Source organism: Misgurnus anguillicaudatus, chromosome 5 (genome assembly GCF_027580225.2).
Source record: "Misgurnus anguillicaudatus chromosome 5, ASM2758022v2, whole genome shotgun sequence".
NCBI classification, from domain to species: Eukaryota; Metazoa; Chordata; class Actinopteri; order Cypriniformes; family Cobitidae; genus Misgurnus; species Misgurnus anguillicaudatus.
Genome location: NC_073341.2, coordinates 10,773,403 through 10,794,992, shown reverse-complemented (window position 1 = coordinate 10,794,992; position 21,590 = coordinate 10,773,403). Strand labels below are relative to the sequence as shown.

Below are 21,590 nucleotides of genomic sequence, written 5' to 3'. Positions count from 1 at the left end.
GTTAATGTTCAACTGAACCCTAAAAAAGACCGTCCCGGGTGTACATTTATATATTTACACGTTGTGTGCAGTATGTATGTATTACTAATGAAAACCACAGAGGTGGTTAACATTGATCACTTTTTAGAAAATATGTTATGATTGATCACTCCAATTACTATGAATAGGGGGCAATGCAATGCTCAGTATGGCCACTCAGGGTGGAAGTACCTAGCCTGGCTCCGCCCTCCTACGTGCTTCCGCTTCATTTTCATTTAGCTTCAGCACAACGTCTGGGACTGCTGTGTAGAGTTTCGTTTTCTCCGGCAAAAATCTGCAGGTCCAATCAGCGAACAGAGGGGGGTGGCTAAGAACGATGACGTTGAGGTTGTGCGCCAGACTGAGTGACATACGTCATGACCAAACCTTAGCGATTTGTTATGGCAGATCCAATAGTTTTAAACTTCAACAGAGGACCCTCCTTAACGGAAGTAACGCTTTGCAATGGAGCGTGGCCAGACTCTCTGTACAAATGAAATGAATGTACGAGAGTTTGGTTGGACCAGGCTAGGAAGTCCCACCTTTTGGTTCACTAATTGATAAAGACTGTGATTCCCTGAAAGACGGGCTCTATAGAGAGTCTCGTAAGGTACTTGCCAATCTGTGTGTGTGTGCTTATTAGCCGAAACAACCTCGAATAAAAGTGTTTTAGGGCAGTTTGAGCTTAACTTTTTCCCTGCCATTGACGAGTTAACTCTAAATAAGAAAAAACACTTCCCTGCCAATGACAGGCACTCTTAGCCAACTTATAAAACCCCGAAGTATCCGCTTAGGGCAAATAGTAAAACTCTGTGTATGTTTTGATCATCGCTCCGAATCTGATCTCTATCAAAAGATATATTTAAAGAAGAACATTTTCTGGAAGACATTAAACTTTTGTGAAAATCATAAAAAAATGCTGTTGCTGGCAGGCAAAAATTTTTTTAAACTCTGGCGGGGAAAGTGTTAAGAAACAAATGTTATGGTAAACTCTTAGAATGAATGTGTTAAAAACAACACATTAGTGTTGATTCTGGGACAACATACATATACATATACATATGGAATTGTTCACATTCACCCAACAGACTAAGTTTATGAGGATAAGCAGTTTTAAAACAGTTTTGTAATTCAGTTTTGTGTACATATGTCCGTTCAAATGCAAGAAAACGTGAACTCCGTATTCGCATGCTATCTGAAGCCCTGATATGCGATTTTGCATGCGCACACTTCAGATGTGTACAACTCGATTTACTCGATTTAGCTAGATTAGATGTAGATTGACTTTCAAATGCAGACTGACCACATATTTATTAACAACATTTATATGCTTGATCGTGGTTTCTGTTAAAAGTTATTTAAGACTTTAAATGGCAAATGTCGAGAGGGTATTATTTTTGCACAAGCCTACATTAAAATGACCTCTCCACTTGTGGGTTTCCTTTGATTTAGGACAAAACTGGGACGTGTGCATTCAGGTATGCGCTATGAATTTCTCTCCGCTCTTGCCCAGAGAGTGTGCACGCACTTTAAATCTCTTCAGTCAGTTCCATGCAATTGTTTTATCCTTCCCAAAGTGTGCGTGTATGACTGCGTCCCGTGCATTCGCAAATCCATCAGCTTTTGCGCTCTCTCTGGTAAAAAGTTGGCGCTTGGTCCGCAACGCGAGCCTCGCTGCATCGCGCGCGCGTCTTAGTACGTTGCGCTGGGTGCAGGGAGTGCTCATGGGAGTTGTAGTTTCCCAGTGTCATTGCGCATTGTTTATAATTTCGCATAACTTTTAAGAAAACTACAATTAAAAAAATATATTCAACCAGCCAAAGTGGCTAGTGGGATTGGCTGTCTTACCTACCACAGCCGAAATCTACCCGCATTTGTCGGGTGTTAATGTCAAGCCCTGGTCGCGTAGCCTAATAGCGCACACAATTCGGTGCAAATTCAGAAATGTGACAGCATACACTGTTACTGTTACACAGAGTTACTACAAAACACGTGCGTGGCACGGGTATATACTGTACAGCATGATAGAGAGGGAGAGAATGCGCGCGTGTGGGAAACACTAATGCTAACCTTTCATCTTTTCTGTCAGTTAATAACATCCGTAACTATTGATGTTTACGCAAAAAAGAAACTATACGGAGGAACGGACTTTGAAAACACCGTCACCTTTTCAGTTATAAGGCGTGCGCTGCACGCAACATGACAGAGTGTGCGTGCAGTGAATTAAGCCGAACAGTATAAATGTGCGCACTCAATTGGATAATTTTAAACGCACAAACACAGACAAAAAAGACATGCCATCGTAGAAATAAGATAAATAACATATTACTTGAGGGCTATTTAGCTTGTTTAATAAAACAACAAATTGTTATCTGGCGCTATAAAGAAAATCAAATCAAATTTATTTGCCCTTTCAAGGGGGGCGGGTCGAGCCGTTAGGAGGGCGGGGCGCCCCCCTTATATAATGGTAGGGGAAACACTGACAAAACAAACTTTAAATGAGTAGCGCATTGAGATTTTTCGCATCTTCTTTGCTACAATATTTAAATTGGCAAGGCATAAAATGTGTGCAAATAATAAACTTTCATAATGGTGCCAGATTGGGCGAGTGACAGTTCTGTCAATTGTCCCCAGCATCGTCTACGCTTGCCCCCGGGTCATCCTAATTGTCGAACCCTGCCTTCAAAGTAAGCCACGCACATTACAGAATTGATTCAGTGATTTACAAATGTTGTCATCATGCTGTTTGCATCCCAGAGCTTGTATGAATGCATCATGTGTACTGTACGTGCGTGTGTAAGATTTGCACATGTAGACCCGGCAAAACACACAAAGACCTTTGGTAGTGGGGGCAGCCACTTCTTATTACTCGTATCCGCTCTTGATGGCCTCTTAGAGGGATTTATGCACTACATATGTTCATGGATATACTGCTGTGGTTTCTAAAGTGAATATAAGAATTCTTCATGTAACTCAAACTTGTTTTCACCTGATGTTTTGTCATCAAATAAGCCTTTGTAAACTATCAATGTAGTTTATACTTTTTGCTAAGGTGTCAGCTAAGAGACTGAGTGCTAATTTTGTTTTTCTGAATTTCCTAGGATTCCTTTCAAAATAGGACAACCAAAGAAACAAATTGTTTCGAAAACAGTAAGTGCTATTTTTTTTCTCCTTTACATTCTTGTTATTGTTTTGTTATTGTGCCTTTAGCGGCACCAAACCAGCTCCAATACAATGCTATATCATTGACTGGTACTAACAGTAGGGCTGTAAACACTCTTCTTATCTACTATTGGTCAGACAAGAAGATTGTCAGGTCTTGTACAGATGGTGCAAAACAATGCTTTTTTTTAAACAGTTCAAAACGCAAAACACTTGGCAGATCGGCAAGCCAAAACTGAACTTTGGCTAAATGGGGATCAAGGCTGCAACTGGTCTGCACTGGATCCATATTACCAGACGTAGGGTTAATCAAACTGGCCGATGTCGAGAGTCAGGCAAACGGTTACACATAAGGCATTAAGAGCAAAGATCGACAGACAGACAGAGATCGGGTACCAGAGAGCCCTCCATTCATAACCTTGGATAGATTTAGATTATAGAGTCCAGACCTTAGTGCGTATGCATTTCTACGAGTTTCCCTTTCAGAGAGCATTTAAATGATTCACGCAACGCCATTTACTAATGTTTACACGTGTTTTACGACTGATATTTGCACCATTATTTAACGCAGAAAAAAGCATGTCTTAAATAATTTAGCGCTTGAATGAAATGTCTGCAATTGTTGCTGATAGAAGAGGCATTTCAGAGACCAGAGAGCGCATGGTACAAGGCAGAGGATTTTTTTTAACAGTAACAGTTTATTTGGAATGGCAGAGGATATTATTAAAAAAAATAATTATTTGCTGGAGGAAATAAAAGTTACTAGGAGAAGTCACACACCTTCATTTTTTGTCCAAGTTTTTTCAGTGTACTATGGATTTCACACCCCAAATTTTCAGCTGAGATGTCCGTGGTGCTGAACTTAAGCGCATCAGGCTTATGTAGATCACCCGCACATGAGGAGCATAAGCTAATCTCTAAACTAATTTTTTTTATATTGCGTTGGTCATTATGAAAATCAGCTTTTGCGCCTGATTTTGTGCCTTTTTAGTAAATAACCCAGAGATATTATCACTCCCATTTGCGCTTTTCTGGAATTGCACTCTCTGACCTTGAGGGAGTTAAAGGGATAGGTCACCCAAAAATGAAAAATCTGCTAAAAACCACACCAATCATAATGAATGACAGAAATAAACTGCAGTCGCTGTTTTCAGAGAAGCTGTCAGTAATTACTGTTTGTCTGAGTGTTACTGCCCTTTACAGTCTTGCATTGCAAGTTCATTTACTGTAAATGCCTTTCTTGTCTGTTTATGTATACTGAGCAACCCATCAGAAGGATTGTTTGCGATAATGACAGCATGCCACAGACGTTTTACATAGACTTTGTGGGAATAGTTATTTAATAATCTCAAGACTTTTTCAGTAGACTGAACATTTTCAAATTAAGATGTTTACTTTGTCTAGTTTGGTACCAAAAGTATTTTGAGTCCTTGTTTAAATGAATTTAGTTCATCATAGCTTCTCTGTTGTGGACTTTGCAGACATCCGTATCTGCGAGTGGGTGTCCTGATCTCTTCCTCCCTTTAAGGAAGTAAATCATCCTCTCATTTCTTCTTTTCCCTCATCACCTTGTTTCCCAACTCGCCTCCTTTCCTGTTATGCCACACTTTTATGGTCACCCGTGAGCGAGCAGGCCACAGGCCGGACACCGGCAGCCTGCCTACCCAAATATTGTTTATTTACAGGCTTTTTTCCACCAAACCACAGGACAGGAACCCATGCTTCTGCAATTTTGACATCATTTAAACCCCTACACACAGCGGTAGGGTGGCATGGACACGAGATAATGTGGCAAGAGGATAGTACCACAAAAATTACAGGACCTCCAAATGAGAAATTGTGCTTGCCCTTTTCCCAAGTCTGTTTTATTTGATCCTCTCGGCGATCTTTTGCCTAATAGCTAAAACATCTCAAAATGACACACAAGTTGCTTTTTTCTGTTGGCTACGTGGATTTTCGATCTCAGCTCTGCCTTGTAGATCCTGTTTTTGTGATTACACACCCAGGCGAGCGTATAGAAAAGTAGAGCAGTTTGCCCACACACTTTTTAAAGAGATTATTCTATCACTTTGTCTCGTTCCACTCACGTATCTTTATACTTTTTGTCTTCCACAGGTTGAAAGAGACTTTGAGAGGGAATATGAGAAGCTCCAAAAGTAAGTTGACGTGTCCATGTTTTTTTTTTTGTTTTTTTTTTAGTTTGTTCTGTTGCCCACAGACTTTTGAATTGTATCATTAGCTTGCCTGCAATTGCTCACCAAAAGGTCGAACTTTAAAAGAAAACGAGCATATGAATATTTGTTTTCCCAACAAGAACAAACTCTACTGAAGCATGACATTGATTTTAAAAATAGATCGACATCGGATTTGAAACTTTTTGATCTGATCAGAACCAACACTGTAGTTTGTTTTAAGACCCTAACACAAAATAAGTGATTATTTTTACCAAAACAAGATACTTTTGGGTATTTCAGTGCACCAGGTGATAAACTGACTTTACAGAAGAAGCCTCTAGTTATAATATAATCCCAACATAGATTCAACCTGGCTCAATGCACTAAACTACCAATGCATTACACCTGTGTTTCCCAAACTTTCTTTCTTGGACTACCCATTTATATTTACCACAATCTGAACCCCCCCCAACCTACTACATATGTATCTTTTCTTTCGATTTTGCTGTTATGTTGACAAGCACATTGCGAGCAAAAGTAAATAATTATTTTACATAAGAGACTATTTTAACTATCTCATCTTGGCATTGTAAGCATATAATTAAAAAAAAAACCTTTTAAACATAATGTTTTTATTGGTGAAACATTTATGCATCTTTATTTGAACTTGAAGCATATCAGATCCTGCACATACCCCCTAAACTCTGGCAGGTTGGAACAACTGTACTACACAAATAAAGCAGGTCAAGAACAATTATTCTTGGGAATCTTGGTTATATTTCAGATTTTAATAATTAAGAAAAAGTAAAACGGTGGGAAAAAAATTTGTCCAAAGATAATAAAGCCCATTTTAGGTCAGTAAAGATTTTTGACGTTATTTTCATGACAGTAAGGTACCTTTTCCAATTTTTCATTATCATAATAATATACATTTCTTACAAATTAAATAATATAGACATATATATTTGCATTAACATAATTAAAGATATTCATAACTAAAGATTTATATATCATAGTATCATTTGTTATTGTTTTTGAGTGATGCTGCTTTAATATATATATATATATATATATTTATAGAGAGAGAGAGAGAGAGAGAGAGAGAGAGAGAGAGAGAGTAACCATTAAGAATAATGGTTATTACAAATAAAATAAAATGTAATCTGGACCACAAAATTTGTCATAATCAGTCTTTTTTATTTAGATATCTTTACTGACCTAAAATGGGCTTTATTATCTTTGGACAAAATATTTTATACCATTATTTTATTTTTTCTAAATTATTAAGATGTGAAATAAAACCAAGATTCCCAAGAATAATTGTTGTTGACCTGCTTTAGTACAGTGGTTCCAACCTGCCAGAGTTTAGGGGCATGCACAGGATCTGATATGCTTCAAGTTCAAATAAACATGCATAAATGTTTCACCAATAAAAAAATTATGTTTAAAAGTTTTTTTATGTAATATATACATGATTTGAAAGTTGAATAAATAAGCTTTCTATTGATATATGGTTTGTTAGGATAGGACAATATTTAAAAATCTGCAATTTAAGAGTGCAAAAAAATCTAAATATTGAGAAAATCACCATTTAAGTTGTTCAAATAAAGTCCTTAGACATTGCATTCACTTACCAAAATAAAGTTTTGATATATTTACGTTATGAAATTTACAAAATATTTTAATGGAACATGATCTTTACGTAATATCCTAATGATTTTTGCATTGACATAAAAGAAAAATCTATAATTTTGACCCATACAATGTATTTTTGGCTATTGCTACAAACTACTTATGACTGGTTTTGGGGTCTAAGGTCACAAATGTAAAAATTATAGATGCAATATGTAATAAGAATAGTGGGCATTTGGGGCAATGCTTGATGATAGTAACATTTTGTGGTAAAAAAAGCTGAAGATGTTATTTTATGAGATTCATCCTCACAAAGCCACTTCGTATTACAAATCCAGACTTAATGTGAGGGGGCAAACCTAGCATTTCTGCTTTGCATGCTTTTCGTATCCACTTTCTTGTTAAATTAGGCCAAAAGTCATTGGTAGAGATCTATGTGTATTGTGTCTCTTCGACTAACCCTGTCCCTTTAGTTTCGCTTGTGTAGGTGTAGTCCCAGTACAGAGAGTTAGAAAGCGTATATCATAGCCACAAGCTTGTACGGGGTGGGCACAGACATGTAGGGGCCTGAACACTTGTTTGAGAGGGCCGCACCTCTGCTTTGATTGCTATCACAACACCTCTCGTTATGTAACTACACACACCCCAGTGCTCAAATACATAATGTCTGTTGTCTTCGTGAAATTTTTATTTATTTTTTGGTTGTGGTGGTAGTGATGTTGGGGGTTGTGGTGGTGTCAAAATCTACTTCCCAAGACGTGTGCCATGGGTGAAGCCATTGTTGCCGTGTTCATTCGGGATTGTTTGCTTATGTGAGGAACGCTGCTTGTGTAACTTATTCATTTTACACAAATGTACCATATATTTCTCTGTAAACCAGTCTACTTAGTACAGCTATAATATAACTGATCGGTTGTCACCCTACTTTAAAGTATTAATTTGATATACGGTATTGATATCTTCTTGTTTTCCCATGCTATTCTACACTTTTCTGTTAAATGAAAGACTATAAAAATACCAAAGAGATGGTTCACTCAAAAATAAAGATGATGGGATTCATTGATCAATCAAAATGTATGATATATTGCTTTTTTACAATGTTACATTGTTTATTACATAGTGGGGTCCAGCGGGGGACAAAAATGGTTAACTATTCTTAAAGCTCACGTAACACACACCGTTTCTGCTTAGATCATGTTAATTTTGAGTAACTGTAGAGCAGTAATATTCTATAGGCAGTACTGCCCACACAAAGAATTAAGCAATTCTTAGACGGTGTTAACTCTTTCCCCGCCAGCATGTTTTTTTTTTTTGCCACCCAGTGCCAGCATTTTTATGAGTTTCACAAAAGTTTAATGCCTTCCAGAAAATGTTCTTTTTTAAATATATAAACATACAATATATTAAATCTTTTTATCCCCTCTCAAATATGGGAAGTTTTCTTAAAAAATACCAAATTTTGAGCAAAAAGCTGAGATAATTACATTTTTGTTAAGGACTTAGATAGAGATCAGATTCTGAGTGATGATCAAAACATCCCCTGAGTTCTTACTGTTTTACCTAAGGGGGGTTGCTTTCGGGTTTTATAAGTTGGGTAAGAGCGTCACCTGGTGGATAATAGCGGAAATACGGATTGCCGTAAAAACTTGTCAGTGGCAGGGAAGCTTTTTCTCTTAATTGATGCGTTAACTTGTCAGTGGCAGGGAAAGAGTTAATAAGTCAGAATGCATTAAATCGCTATAGGACCCCCCCTTAATATCTTCTGCTGCTATATATGCTGAGAAATGTCATATATTCTGAATGAAATTTACATTTATTAGTTTAGCAAATACTTTTATCCAAAGTAACTTACAAATAAGAGAGCATTTAACATTTTAATAGGGAACTAAAAATAAGCATAGTATTAATAATTATGGGTGTGACGATATTTCGTGCGACGAGATCTTGCGGGATTAAATATGTGTCGTAAAATTAACTATGTCACGAGATTTCTTGTGGAGGTGAAATGCTGGCCGTTTCTTCAAACAATTGGACAAATATTTAAGATTTAAATGAATTTAAACGTTGTTTGGTTAAAAGTAGGGATGCACTGGTTGACTGGCCAGAGATCGGAACCGGACGGTTTTTGCGCGATCGGCAACCGGACGTTTTGGTATTTTTTTCGGCCGATTTTTCCGGAAGTGCACCCGCGTGCACAGACTACATTTTTATCATTCGCAAACATGTGTTTTGTGTAAAAGTATTTCAAAATCTGTGCGCAGGACATTAAGATTGCAAGCTGCAATGTCTGTAAAGGACAAGTTAATCACAGAGAAACAACAGTTAATTCGCAGGGCTCTCAAGTCTCACGCATTCACTGTGAGATACACGCATTTCAGTCCGTTTACACACGCACACCTTGTATTTCTAAGAGACTGATAACTTTTCCTGCTATATACAATTAATGGAAGAGGTGCAGGGAAGTTATCTGTCGAGTTTAGCTGTCTCAAGTTTTTCTCGCGCTCCTCTGATGTCAATCACGCGGATGCGCGGCGCGTGCACGCACAGAGTGAAAGTTAGAAGAGCAAGATCCGATAAATGCGGTAAATAACACAGGTTTTTTGAATATACACTATAAAAAATTTGCTGTAATTTTGCAGCTGGTTGCCAGTTACTTACTGTAGAAGATAAAGTCTAAAAATGTTTCATGTTCATTTAACTTTGAACTAGGGATGCACCGATAGGATTTTTTCGGGCCGATACCGATTTAAACAGATAACTACCGATGCCGATACCGATTTTAAACACTTGTATACAATACTATACAGTTGGTCTTTTAGCTAGTTTATTTCTGCATCAAATTATTTTTACTGAACATGGATTGGATCTAATTAACATTCAACTGACCAACATAATAAGAGAGGCACAAATGAAGCTAAAACAAATATAATAAGACAGCATGACAACCTTCAAAGGTGGTTTTTGCTATTCAGCATTAATTTTTTTAACAAACTTTAACGCATTTTTTACATATAATGGATTTCTTTATGCAGTTAATTAATAAACAATCAGTATTGGTCTTTCTTGTGCTATTGCCGATATGCCGATGGTTTCAAATTCATCAAAAATCGGCCGATAAATATCGGCGGCCGATACATTGGTGCATCTGTTCCCAGTAAATAACATAAATGTAAAATCTACGGTAAGTTACTGGCAGCTAGTTGCCAGTAATACCCAGTAATACTGTAATTTCTACAGGAATTTTTTACAGTGTAGCCAAATACGTGTTAAATTATGCTTGATTTATTAAAAAACTCTCCAAATGCTTTGCAGTCAGAAGCTTTATCTTACCGAAATAATGTAGAGGCTTCATGAAATGAATGAAAGGACCAGAGATGTATTTCATTATTATTGCCACGTAGTACTGAACATGTAACCTTATCTCTCTTAAACACAGCTTAAAATACACGCTGATGGCAATTTCTGCAATCCTAGTGTATATAATACAGTTTTCACTCAACCATCCATGTCATGGTCTCATTTAACCACGTATGTTTGTATTGAATGTAGCCTACTGCACAGTTCCTGCTGTTAATTTTAGATGGTTACAGTTATTGTTTTCAATAGCCAAACCAAGTTTAGCCTGTTAAATACCAAATAAACATATTGTTTATATATACTTTCATTCTTTCTTGTTTGTTGCTTGATAAGAAAAAAAATCGGAAACCAGATCGGAATCGGCCAATTTCCTTGTTAAGAAAACCGGTATAAAAACCGGCCATGAAAAATCAAGATCGTGCATCCCTAGTTAAAAGTAAGTGTCTAAAGTTTAGATTCTAAAGTCAAAGTAACAGAAGCGGGTCCATTAGCGCCCCCTGCAGGCATTTGTTATAATACATATTGCTGGTTTTTATTACAAAGGCTACTTATTACTGTAATGTGTTAACTTGTTTTGATACTTTATTTGAACAAATTATTATTGCATCGTCATTATTATGTAATTTTAAAGGTTATTGCTAACTTCGGTCTATTTTTTACCAAAAATATCAAACTACTTCATTATCAATTAGAAAAATAATTGTTAGGGAGAGTCCTAGATTAGATAAAACATTTCAAGATAATGTGATTTCAGTTTCCCATTCATTCATTTTATCATTGAGGATTTCTTAAAAAATTTTTAAATCTCGTCTTGTTCTCGTGAACCCAATCTCGTGTCTCGTCTCGTCTCGTAGATTAAGTGTCTCATCACACCCCTACTAATAATGACTGAATATTAAATTTTGTGTGACCTATTCCTAAAACCATGGTAATAAGCTGGTGCATTTTTTTTTTTTTGATTTACTCTTTTCTATATAAAATCATCCTATAATGTAAAGAAAGAAAAACCTTAATAGTTTAAATGTTTACTCCGTAATGCCATGCCAAAGATTAAAATTAAAGTGAAATCAATGACTGAAATTAAACTTTTATGCTCCAAATCTCATAATTTGATTGAGACTTACTTTCTTTCATCAAGCAAAATAAATAAAACTTAATTTCATTGCACTGTGGTGTTTTTTTGTACTCTGTACGGGGATCCCTAAAGATGCATTGTTTTAACATGTTAACCACCACCCACTCCCCAAATTTTTTTCCTCCCTCGGCCCTTATACCACGTCAGAAAGTGGAGGTTTGGTGATAATGTGTTGGCTTGTGACCTGCGCTATCTCTAAATGCCATTCACGTGTTGCGACGAGGCGTTTTGGTAGCACGTTCGCATGCCAGACGTCTGGAGCAGCTGGGCCAGTTCTACTCTATTAGCACCTACTGTAATGGGTCCTTTATCACGTCTTGTTAAGAGTCTCTCTTTCGTTGCCAGTTACCCATGATTCCCTCCTCCTCTTTATCTTTTCAAATATTTTTTTCGTAATATACTTTCCCACTCTCTTTTTTTATCATCCCCTGTCCATTTATTCTTTTTTATTGTCACAGTCCAAATAATACTACATTTGCCACTGTTTTGTGGTATTCCTTAATCGCAGTAATAAAGGCAGTGAGAGGTGGCTCAGGGGAGACCCCCAGTCCATGTCTAATTTTCCACCTAATTGATTATAATGAACAGCGGTAGTGCGGTAATTGCAGTTGTTAACAACCCCCACGGGTGTGAAGGGATCGCTACAGTGAAAGACCCTGTGAATGATCTCCTCTAGCGCTCAGAAAATGCTACAGTCGCACGAAAACATGAATGGATACTTACAGATAAGCTTTTTAAAAATAGCCTTGGTTGTTTTTCTTTGGTTTCAATTTGATAAGAGACATTTGATACTATAATATGACAAGTTGATGCTGTTCAGTTCAAGTGTAATTAAAACAATTACAACTATCGGTTTCACAGGATCCATATGTTCACTGCTAAGTATTTCTGTAAATAGTGGAAACTATTGAGCGTAGCAATATTTCCATTAGAAGAGTATCATTAAAGTCTCTGTGGGAAATCATAATTGGTGGTGTTTGACAAAGCAGGCATTACTATTATTATTATTATCATCGCTCTGAACTGGAAACTATTAAACTGTTTGGTCTGTCTGTAATGTTGTGTCATTTCTGCAACTAATATGAATGATGGGTCATTTCAGCTTGATGGGAAAGGGTTGCATTATTTTTTTCTAATTGATCAGACTTAGATTTTCGAAAAATTCAAGCGTAATTATATAACTTTTTTTTATAGTTTACACTGTTGCAAATCAGCATTAAATCTCCTTTAGACTTGTGGCAATGCCCTGGCACCCAAATGGGATACCTAGCATTGTTTTACAGGGTCAAGCATAACTTTTTACCTTTTTAGACCATGTTTTTTTGTGTGTGTGTGTTTTGACAACTTATGTTTTGTTGCGTTTTTTTTTTAGGTTGGAAGAACAGACAAAGAAGCTTCATAAAGACACGAAGAAGAGCACAGAGGCTGATTTAGGTTTGTGATTTCAGTTTGGCTTTACTCTTCCCCTCCTCTCAGCCAATGTAAAACAATATTGTTCATTTAACACCTGTTGTATCAAGGGCAATATATAGGCTGTGCATAGCCTTAAGCACCTCGCCAAAAATGTAACAACGTGGCCGTTCTACGCGGACCGCAAGTTTCGTGATTGATTCGCTAGAATCCCTTATGTCAGGTCAAAAACATCTGCGTCGCATTTTTTCATAGGCATTTCCGCTTGCGACTGTAAGAACAAAGATGGGCCAAGGAGTGATTTAACTCAAACGGCAACAAAACTCGCTCCTTTTTTTTGTTTAATTGCAAAGATGCTGCTTCTTTGGCTGTTGCACTGCTCCTTTGGGTTACACACGTGGATACTGCCTACTAGTGGTCTGCATGTGTTATTGCATGTCGACGCGGACAGTTAATGAAAACCGATGCATAACCTACAGTGTCGAGGCTAAGCGCTACAGTATGACCTGGGCTAAACTATAATGAATAAAAACCATCAAACCTTGCATCATCACTTTTTTCCATTTGATTGTCGAAACAAAATTTTGCGTACTACACTTTGTAGATTGAAGCCATGTTTTATATTTATGCATTTGGCAGACAATTTAATCCAAAGTGACTTGCATTGCATTTCAAGGTATACTTTTTATCAATAAGTGTGTTCTCCAATAGACATTTGATTCTTACCGTTTTGAAATCTATTCAGCTGATCTCCGGGTCTGCCGTTAGCACTTTTAGCATAGCTTAGCACAATCCATTGAATCTGATTAGACCATTAGCATCACGTTAAAAAATAACCAAAGAGTTTCGACACTTTTCCTATTCAAAACCTGACTCTTCTATAGTTACATCGTGTATTAAGACCGACAGAAAATTAAAAGTTGTGATTTTCTAGGCAGATATGGCTAGGAACTATATACTCTCAAACTTGCTGATGTAACATGGCTGCAGAAGGCGTAGTGATATTATGCAGTGCCCGAAAATAGTCCCCTTGGTAACTTTCAATGGCAGGGAACTATTTACAGGCACTGCGTAACATCACTATGCCTGCCGCAACCATGCCACAGCAGCGAAGTACCTGATCACTACGCCAGAATGAGAGCATAGTCCCAACCACATCTGCCTAGAAAATCGCAACTTTTAATATGCTGTCGGTCTTAGTACACGATGTAACTACAGAAGAATCAAGTTTTAAATAGGCAAAATTTCCAAACTTTTTGGTTATTTTTTAGCGCAATGCTAATGGTTTAATCAGATTTCCTATCACGTTTTCTATCTGTACACATTTCCTTGCAAGTACAATTTTGCCTGTATTATTGGTGTCCCCTTCAAAAAATTTTCTTGAAAAATTTTATGTTTATTGCCCCCCCAACATTTAGATGAAATTTTCGCCCCTGCCTACAGGAGAATGTAGTATGTAGCCTAGGACAGTGGTTTTCAAACTGGGGGCCGGGGCCCCAGGGGGGCCGCGAGATTGTGCCAGAGGCGCCCCAGTTTTATGACATTTTATGAAATACATTAATTTATCATGACTTCTGTGTAATTAAACCTAAAAAAATAAGGCTACTAAACAACAGCACTACTTTTTTGTATAATTAAATTTTTTTTAAATAAAATGTTGAGTTTTAGAACAGTTTTTTGTCACAAATTTTCTTTGGGGGGCCGCGAAGGAATGCACCGTACACAAGGGGGGCCGCACGCTGAAAAAGTTTGGGAACCCCTGGCCTAGGAGATGCTTTGCATGTCGCAATGTGCATGTGTACACGTTTGAGTCAAATAAACTATACTTTGCAAGACTGTGTGTTCAACCGTACACATAAGTTTGTGTACACCTTAAAACAGACTATACTCTAGGCTTTAGTGTTGTGTAGTATGATTAAAACTGATTTTTTATCTGTCATGGTAAGTAACATGTGCTTTGCAGATTGTCTAAACTGCACTTCATCTGTCGATCCAAACCTCAGGGAGTCATATCAGCGGTCAAACACATGAGTGTTACACATTAACAAACAAAAGCCTTCTGTCTACAAGTTAACAAAAGGTCAAAAGTCACAAGTATTTTAAGATGATTTTAGTGTTGTTTGCAAATCCGTGAAATTCAAGGCAATGCACCTGCAAAAGAACAAAGATTTGCAACTTCACAAGTCGGTTTCGAGCACGTCGGAGAGGATAGTTTGCGAGTTGATGAATATTCACTAAAGGCCTCTGACTGTGTACTGATGCTTCAATAGTGCCAACACCAATTACAGTCCGTCGCATTCCCTGCCAGAGCCGCTTAAAGTCAGAATGCTGATCAGATGAGCACGTCAGCGTCAATCCGGATCAGACGCACACAAGGCAGGAAGCCAGATAAAACATCCACCCCTCACACCCCACGTCCCCAAAACAGGCCTTGATTTACTTCAGCTAATTGGGGCAAAGTCATAAAAGAAGGGGAAAGTTTTATCGTTTTGGTCCCTATGTGATGAAATCTTAATAAATTGTTTTATTTTCAGAATTATGAATAATAATCATAATTTTTTTAAAGGATAGTAATTACAAATAATATGACAATGTAAAGGTCCTTTGAGATTTGGCACGCATAGAGTTTTCATATTATATATAATAATGCTGTATCAACATCTTTTAAGCAGACCGGTTTTGAGTTGGGAATGACCTTTCTTTTTCATAATTTTTAAAAGTTTACTGTTGTATTGTTTGTTAAACTTCTCTAATAGGGCAGACAATTATAATATTCTTGTTTATTTTCAGGTATGGTGTTCTCTTGATATATCATTAACACATTTAACATCTGTTTCATGTCATTTTCCAATGCTGGTTTAATGAACAAATAAACAAGCATGTCATTTTACCATATGTTCGCAAAATTACCAAGTGTTCCTGCAGTACTTACGGCAACATTTTGAAATTACAAATAGCTTCTGGTTTGTAATTTAAGCTTTATCTTACCCAATAAAGAGCAATTGACTATTTAGATCATTTTTTGCTGATGTTAAGTTTGTCAAATAAATCTTTGCTGAGTACATATGTGTAGTTTTTGTTCAAAATATCATATAGGTAATTTATTATAACATGTTAAAATTGCCACTTTGTATGTGTGCCGTGGTTGTATATTTAAGGGGCGGCATTATCCCCTTCTGACATCACAATCAATAAGCTATTTTTCACATGCTTGCAGAGAATGGTTACTGGGTTGATCTTTTTCACATTTTTTTAAGTTGATACAAGCACTGGGGACCCAATTATAGCACTTAAACATGTATTTTTTAAATAAAGTTGTTCTTTGTTTTTTAGCCATGTCTAAAGCAGCAGTGAAGATCTCAGGGGACCTGTTAAGTAATCCACTATGTGAGCAGGATCAGGAATTCTTGGATTCTATGACTGCTCTCGATACAGCCATGAAGAGAATGGATGCGTTCAATCAGGAGAAGGTGAGAGACCAGGGGTATTTTCAGGCCCGGGTGCTGAATGAAATGCCTGGGGGCGGCACTTAAAATTTTTAAGGAGGCTTAACTTTAAACAAAAAACATGCAGATGAATTACTTTTGCCAGATTTTTGAATGCAGCATTCACTTAAACATAGTATTTGCATAAGTGTACTGCACAGCTAACCTAACAGACAAAACTAATAAAATGTTAACTTCAAGTTTTAATGAAAAAAATCACAATTTTAATAATAAATTTCATACCTTTTTTTTAGAAGAGCTGTAATCTTCTTGATTTGTCATAACATTTCTTCATTAACACGCGTTGTAGCTCCAACGTAGTGAGCTGATATTATAACGAAGTCATAGCGCAGAGAATAACGTGGATAAATGTTGGATAAATCCTATACTGTATTATAATTAAAATTTTACAGGTTGTGTGCTGTTCGCGTGCCTGTACACAAACACCTATTGGTGAAAATTAGCTTACTTACAAAACATTATCGTTTTATTACACACAGCCTAAATTTTGAATCAAGGTTTTTATAGTTTTGAATTTTATGTTAATTGAGACATGACTCTCAGCTGACCTTACACACTGAACTAGGTTACATGAGACGCAAGCACTTGGGTGATTCTCACGAAACCAGTGAAACACCACGGCACTAATGATTTTAGCTTTAAAATGTGTAATATAGTAACATTAAAAAGCATCAGAATTAACACAATACTGTGTTCTACCTTGCACAATGTGTGATTTCAACATAAGAATTTATAATTGGAAATTTAATCTCATTTTCTGCTGAAATTCTCATTACCGCAATGTGTCCGGCTGTGTTTGAACATGCGTTATGTTGTAATTTAATCAAATTAACACAAAAATATTAAGAAAAAAATAAATGGATGTTTTGCTAGACTACTTTAGATGACAGAAAAAATATTTACTGAATATTCATGTATAATAATAATGAAGAAAAATTAGGAAAATGATGTGTCCATGCCTGATGTTCTCATCCTCCGCAACACTTTTTGAGAACAGTTTAAGCACACATACAGAATTTTAATAAAGTTTGATTTTGAGTGACCAAGCACATGGACCAGTTACTTCAAGATGGCTACCAGGTAAGATCATTTTTTACAGGTAATTTGAAATATTGTCTTGTCAGAATGCTTACACGACATTTTGATTATTATTACCGCAATAGATGCTTATTAAATGTTAATTTAATTAATAGAAGCATAATACTTTGATTTTAAATGCATGTGCAGAATCTCCAAATTATGTTCTTTCAGGTTTGTCATGTCATTTTGAAAATATGTCAGTGTTGATGTTTTCTGACTGTTGCGGTAATGAGATTTTTTAGGACAAATTTTTTAAATTGTTACAAAAAGTGTTAAATGATAAGTAAAAGTTTTTAAATTAATGTTCCCATTTACTCCAGACTTTGTTTTTCAATGTCTGGTGGGAAAAAAAGTAAATTTAAGCAATTTTTACATTTTCATGCTTGACATTTTTAAAACCAAGTTTTCGTGAGAATCACCCACTTAGCACAACAGGCAGCCAATAGAAATTGTTATCCTGCTACAGAAATCCATGTTTATTATTTTCCTGTCCAATCATCTTTTAGTGCGATTTTTTTTCATGTATACTTCATTGCCAGTCGGAGATGCGTAGCACTGTTACGTATAAAATAAAATAAAAAAGCGCAACCAAATTTTCTGTATATTTTTCGATTATTTCAGTTAGTCTTGATTTTAATTAGAAATCTTTTTTGTAAAGTCTTATTTTTACACCTTGCCATAAATACTAAAAATAAACTGAGGGGGCAATGCCCCCTTTTACCCCCTTGTGATGCCGGCCCTGGATATTTTGACAGAACTCTATTTTATTGCATTTGATAACTGATTTAATACAGTAACTTAATCAATCAGTTAAAATGTATTTATAAAGTGATTTTTACATTATTACGTTGTTTTAAACTAGCTTAAAAAATAAAAATAGCAGAACCGTGAAAATAATTATTAAACATTAAATTGTACGCTTAAGTGATTATATTCTAAGAGGAGATGGCAATAATGGTGTTTGTTTGGAGGCAAAGGAAAGCTTATGGTGAAGGTTTATAATTTTGCTTTGGTTTTTAGTACTGAATCAGTCTGAGGTTCGATTGTGTGGCAAATTACTTATTTGAGTTACTAATAGCAGCTTTAACATTAAGCTGCTGTATTCTGAAATACTGGTTTGTTTAGTATCACCTTATTTAGTCAAATATATTAAGGTATTTTTCTCCTGTAAATGTTGTATTTAATTGAAATGGAATTATTTTAAATTTAAATAATTTTGGGTTTAAATATAACGCGCTACACTCCCACTATGACCAGAAGTAGTCTCCTATTTGGCAATGATATGCATTTGCATAATAAGCATGTAATGTTTTAAGCATATAACCCTGCCACTAGTGCTGGCTTACTCATCTCTGTGCCCACACAGAATCGGCACACTTTTCATATTTTCTGAGCTTATTATGAGGGAAATTAGTGAAATGCTGCAAAATTGACTTAAATAGGTTTAAAGGTAGCAAACTTAACTTGTGAGTACTGTTGTTTTAGATGAAATTTGACAGGTCGGGGTGATGTAGAACTTTATAAATGATGAATGTCTGATAACTCTTATGAACACATGCCTACAGAACTCCTGACAACCAAATGTGTTTCCTAACTACTATTTTACTGTTTAACTCTGTCACTCTGAAGTGTAAATTCACAAATCTGTCAGCCTTTAAGGGGGAGTTATACAACACCGTTTTCCACTAAAAACTGAAAACTTTTTATTGATACACTACAACAGCATTTTGGGTGCCTAAAAACAAAGTTTTGAAAACAAGCTTCAGAGTGCACGTTTTTAAAACCACGTCCTTATCGTTTCTTTGTAAACTACAAAAACACAAATTCGTGAAAACGGTGATGTCATGTGCATGCGTATTATGTCAGCAACTGCCCTGGCAAGCATAATAAATCTGTGTGACTGGGGATCGTTTTTACAATGTTGTCGAAAGTACGTGAAAAACACAAAGGAAAAATGTTTCCATTTTTAGTGCATCGTCAAGTAAACGTATCTTAAAGGATTACTCCACTTTCATATAAAAGAAATCACGATAATTTACTCCCATGTCATCCAAAATGTTCATGTCTTTCTTTGTTCAGTCGAAAAGAAATTAGTTTTTTTTTTTTTTTTTTTTTGAGGAAAACATTGCAGGATTTTTCTAATTTTAATAGATTTTATTGGACCTTTTTATTAGAGTTTACAGTTTCAATGCAGTTTAAAATTGCAGTTTCAACGATCCCAAACGAGGCATAAGAGTGAAACGATAGTCGTTTTTTGACAAGAAAACAAAAAATAAGCACTTTTAAATCACAACTTTTTGTCTTACACTTAGCCGTGTGTCACGCCAGCGCGACCTTACGTAATTGCTTAAGCACGTCAAAAGGTCGTGCATGACGTATGCGAAACTACCGCTCCACTGTTTACAAGTGTGGAGAAGGAGTACCTTTCCGACATTGTTGTACATGCAATGAACCTAATTAATGTTTTAGTGTCAGTTTATATGTGTGATGCGTGACCTTTTGGTGTGCTTACGCAATTACATGCAGTTGCGCTGGCACGTCACATGGCTAGTGCAAGACGAGAAGTTGTGGTTTAAAAGTGCTTATTTTGTATTTTTCTTGTCAAAAATGACAATCGTTTCACTAGGTAAGACTTTCATGCCTCATTGGGATTGTTTAGAGCCCTTTGAAGCTGCGTTGAACTTGCAATTTTACATTGAATTGAAACTGTAAACTGTTGGGGTCCAATAAAGTCTATTAAAATAAGAAAAATCCTGAAATTTTTTCCTCAAAAGACTTAATTTCTTCTTGCCTAAACAAATAATGACATAAACAACTTGGATGACAATGGGATGAGTAAATGATCAGGATTTTGTAAATGATCAGGTTACTGATAGTCTGGCAAATTAATTTCCACACCTTTGAAAATTTGATTCACCATTGCATTCATTGCACCCAATAGACCTATTTGTAGCCAGTCTATGATTGGTTATAAAACTAAACGCTTACCAATGCATTTGTGTTAATGTGTAATCTTTCCAATCATCAATGGCTTCATGAAGTAAAATTAGTAAAATGAAGACTATTTAAAGTAACGTTAATGTATATCTTCAGTTCTGTTTCATGCATCTCAAAAATAAATCGACTTCAGTTCTGCTTGCAACACCTTCTAACCCGTGTTTATTTTCCACATTTGGCCGTGAAAATAGTTGTTTCTCTGACTTTGGCAGAAGTATGTTCTGTCTTCCCTCCAGCAGATTGGGCATGAGTAAGTTTTTCTCACAGCAGACCCCACGCCCTTCTTCACTCGGTGCGCACATGCATCTTCAGATGAGTCCCATCTCAGCGTTACTGTCTTCTCGATTTCCTGCTGCTGGTGGTCCTGATTGTTGTCTTTCTCCTTTTTTTCCTTTAAATGTAGTTGAGAGCCCTTAAGCGAATCACAAAGCATTGACTTGCTGCCAGAAGAGTAGCGTTTAAAAGTCTAGCTGTTCTGTAAATAGTGGATAAGAGCCTTTCACAAGATTTGCGCCAGCACTCCCCAATGCATTAAAGTATACGGTACGTTGCATAAAGCTACGCAACATCGAGCTACGCCTCTTAACATGGCAACGCGCATTACATCGCTTTAGCGATGCTCGAAGTTCAAACAGTGTTAACACTTGGAGCCTTTTTGGCTTTGACCTTTCTGAGCACAACCATTGATTCCCGAACAATTCTCATGATGTGTCATAACGTGGGCAGCAATAATGCAAAGATCAACGCAAGATGGAAGAGAGACTAATCGTGTGTATATAGTTTCATCGAGTTGTGCAACATTATCACATTTAAAGAAAATAATTTTTCTTTTTGAGAAAATTTTCTATCTAGCAACCTAGAATTTTTTTTTACTTCCATGACCCAACTTACAACGCTGGACTTGTGGAGGTCAAAGCAGAGCATGGCCCTTGTTAAGAGATGAGTTGAAAACCTGACACATGTTGTTTGAAAGAAACATTGCAGTAGCACAAAAAAATGTGTTACTTGATTAATTTTTAGCGTTATTCTGTAGTTACAGCTGCACTGAAAACCCCAATAAGTTGACTGAACTAATTTGATTGAGTAAACCCGTTCCCTCAATCCGATTGGGTAATGGGT

The 21,590-nt window shown here is 36.4% G+C and overlaps 1 protein-coding gene across 1 annotated transcript in view; it reads left to right on the top strand.

Moving 5' to 3' along the window:
- The window catches only part of bin3 (bridging integrator 3), a 74,259-nt gene that overhangs the window by 16,065 nt on the left and 36,604 nt on the right, over positions 1 to 21,590 (top strand). The window contains exons 2-5 of the mRNA XM_055168405.2: positions 3,120 to 3,168; positions 5,296 to 5,336; positions 12,851 to 12,912; positions 16,222 to 16,358. Of these exons, the coding sequence (XP_055024380.1) occupies positions 3,120 to 3,168; positions 5,296 to 5,336; positions 12,851 to 12,912; positions 16,222 to 16,358 (289 nt within the window). The remainder of the gene's footprint in view (positions 1 to 3,119; positions 3,169 to 5,295; positions 5,337 to 12,850; positions 12,913 to 16,221; positions 16,359 to 21,590) is intronic.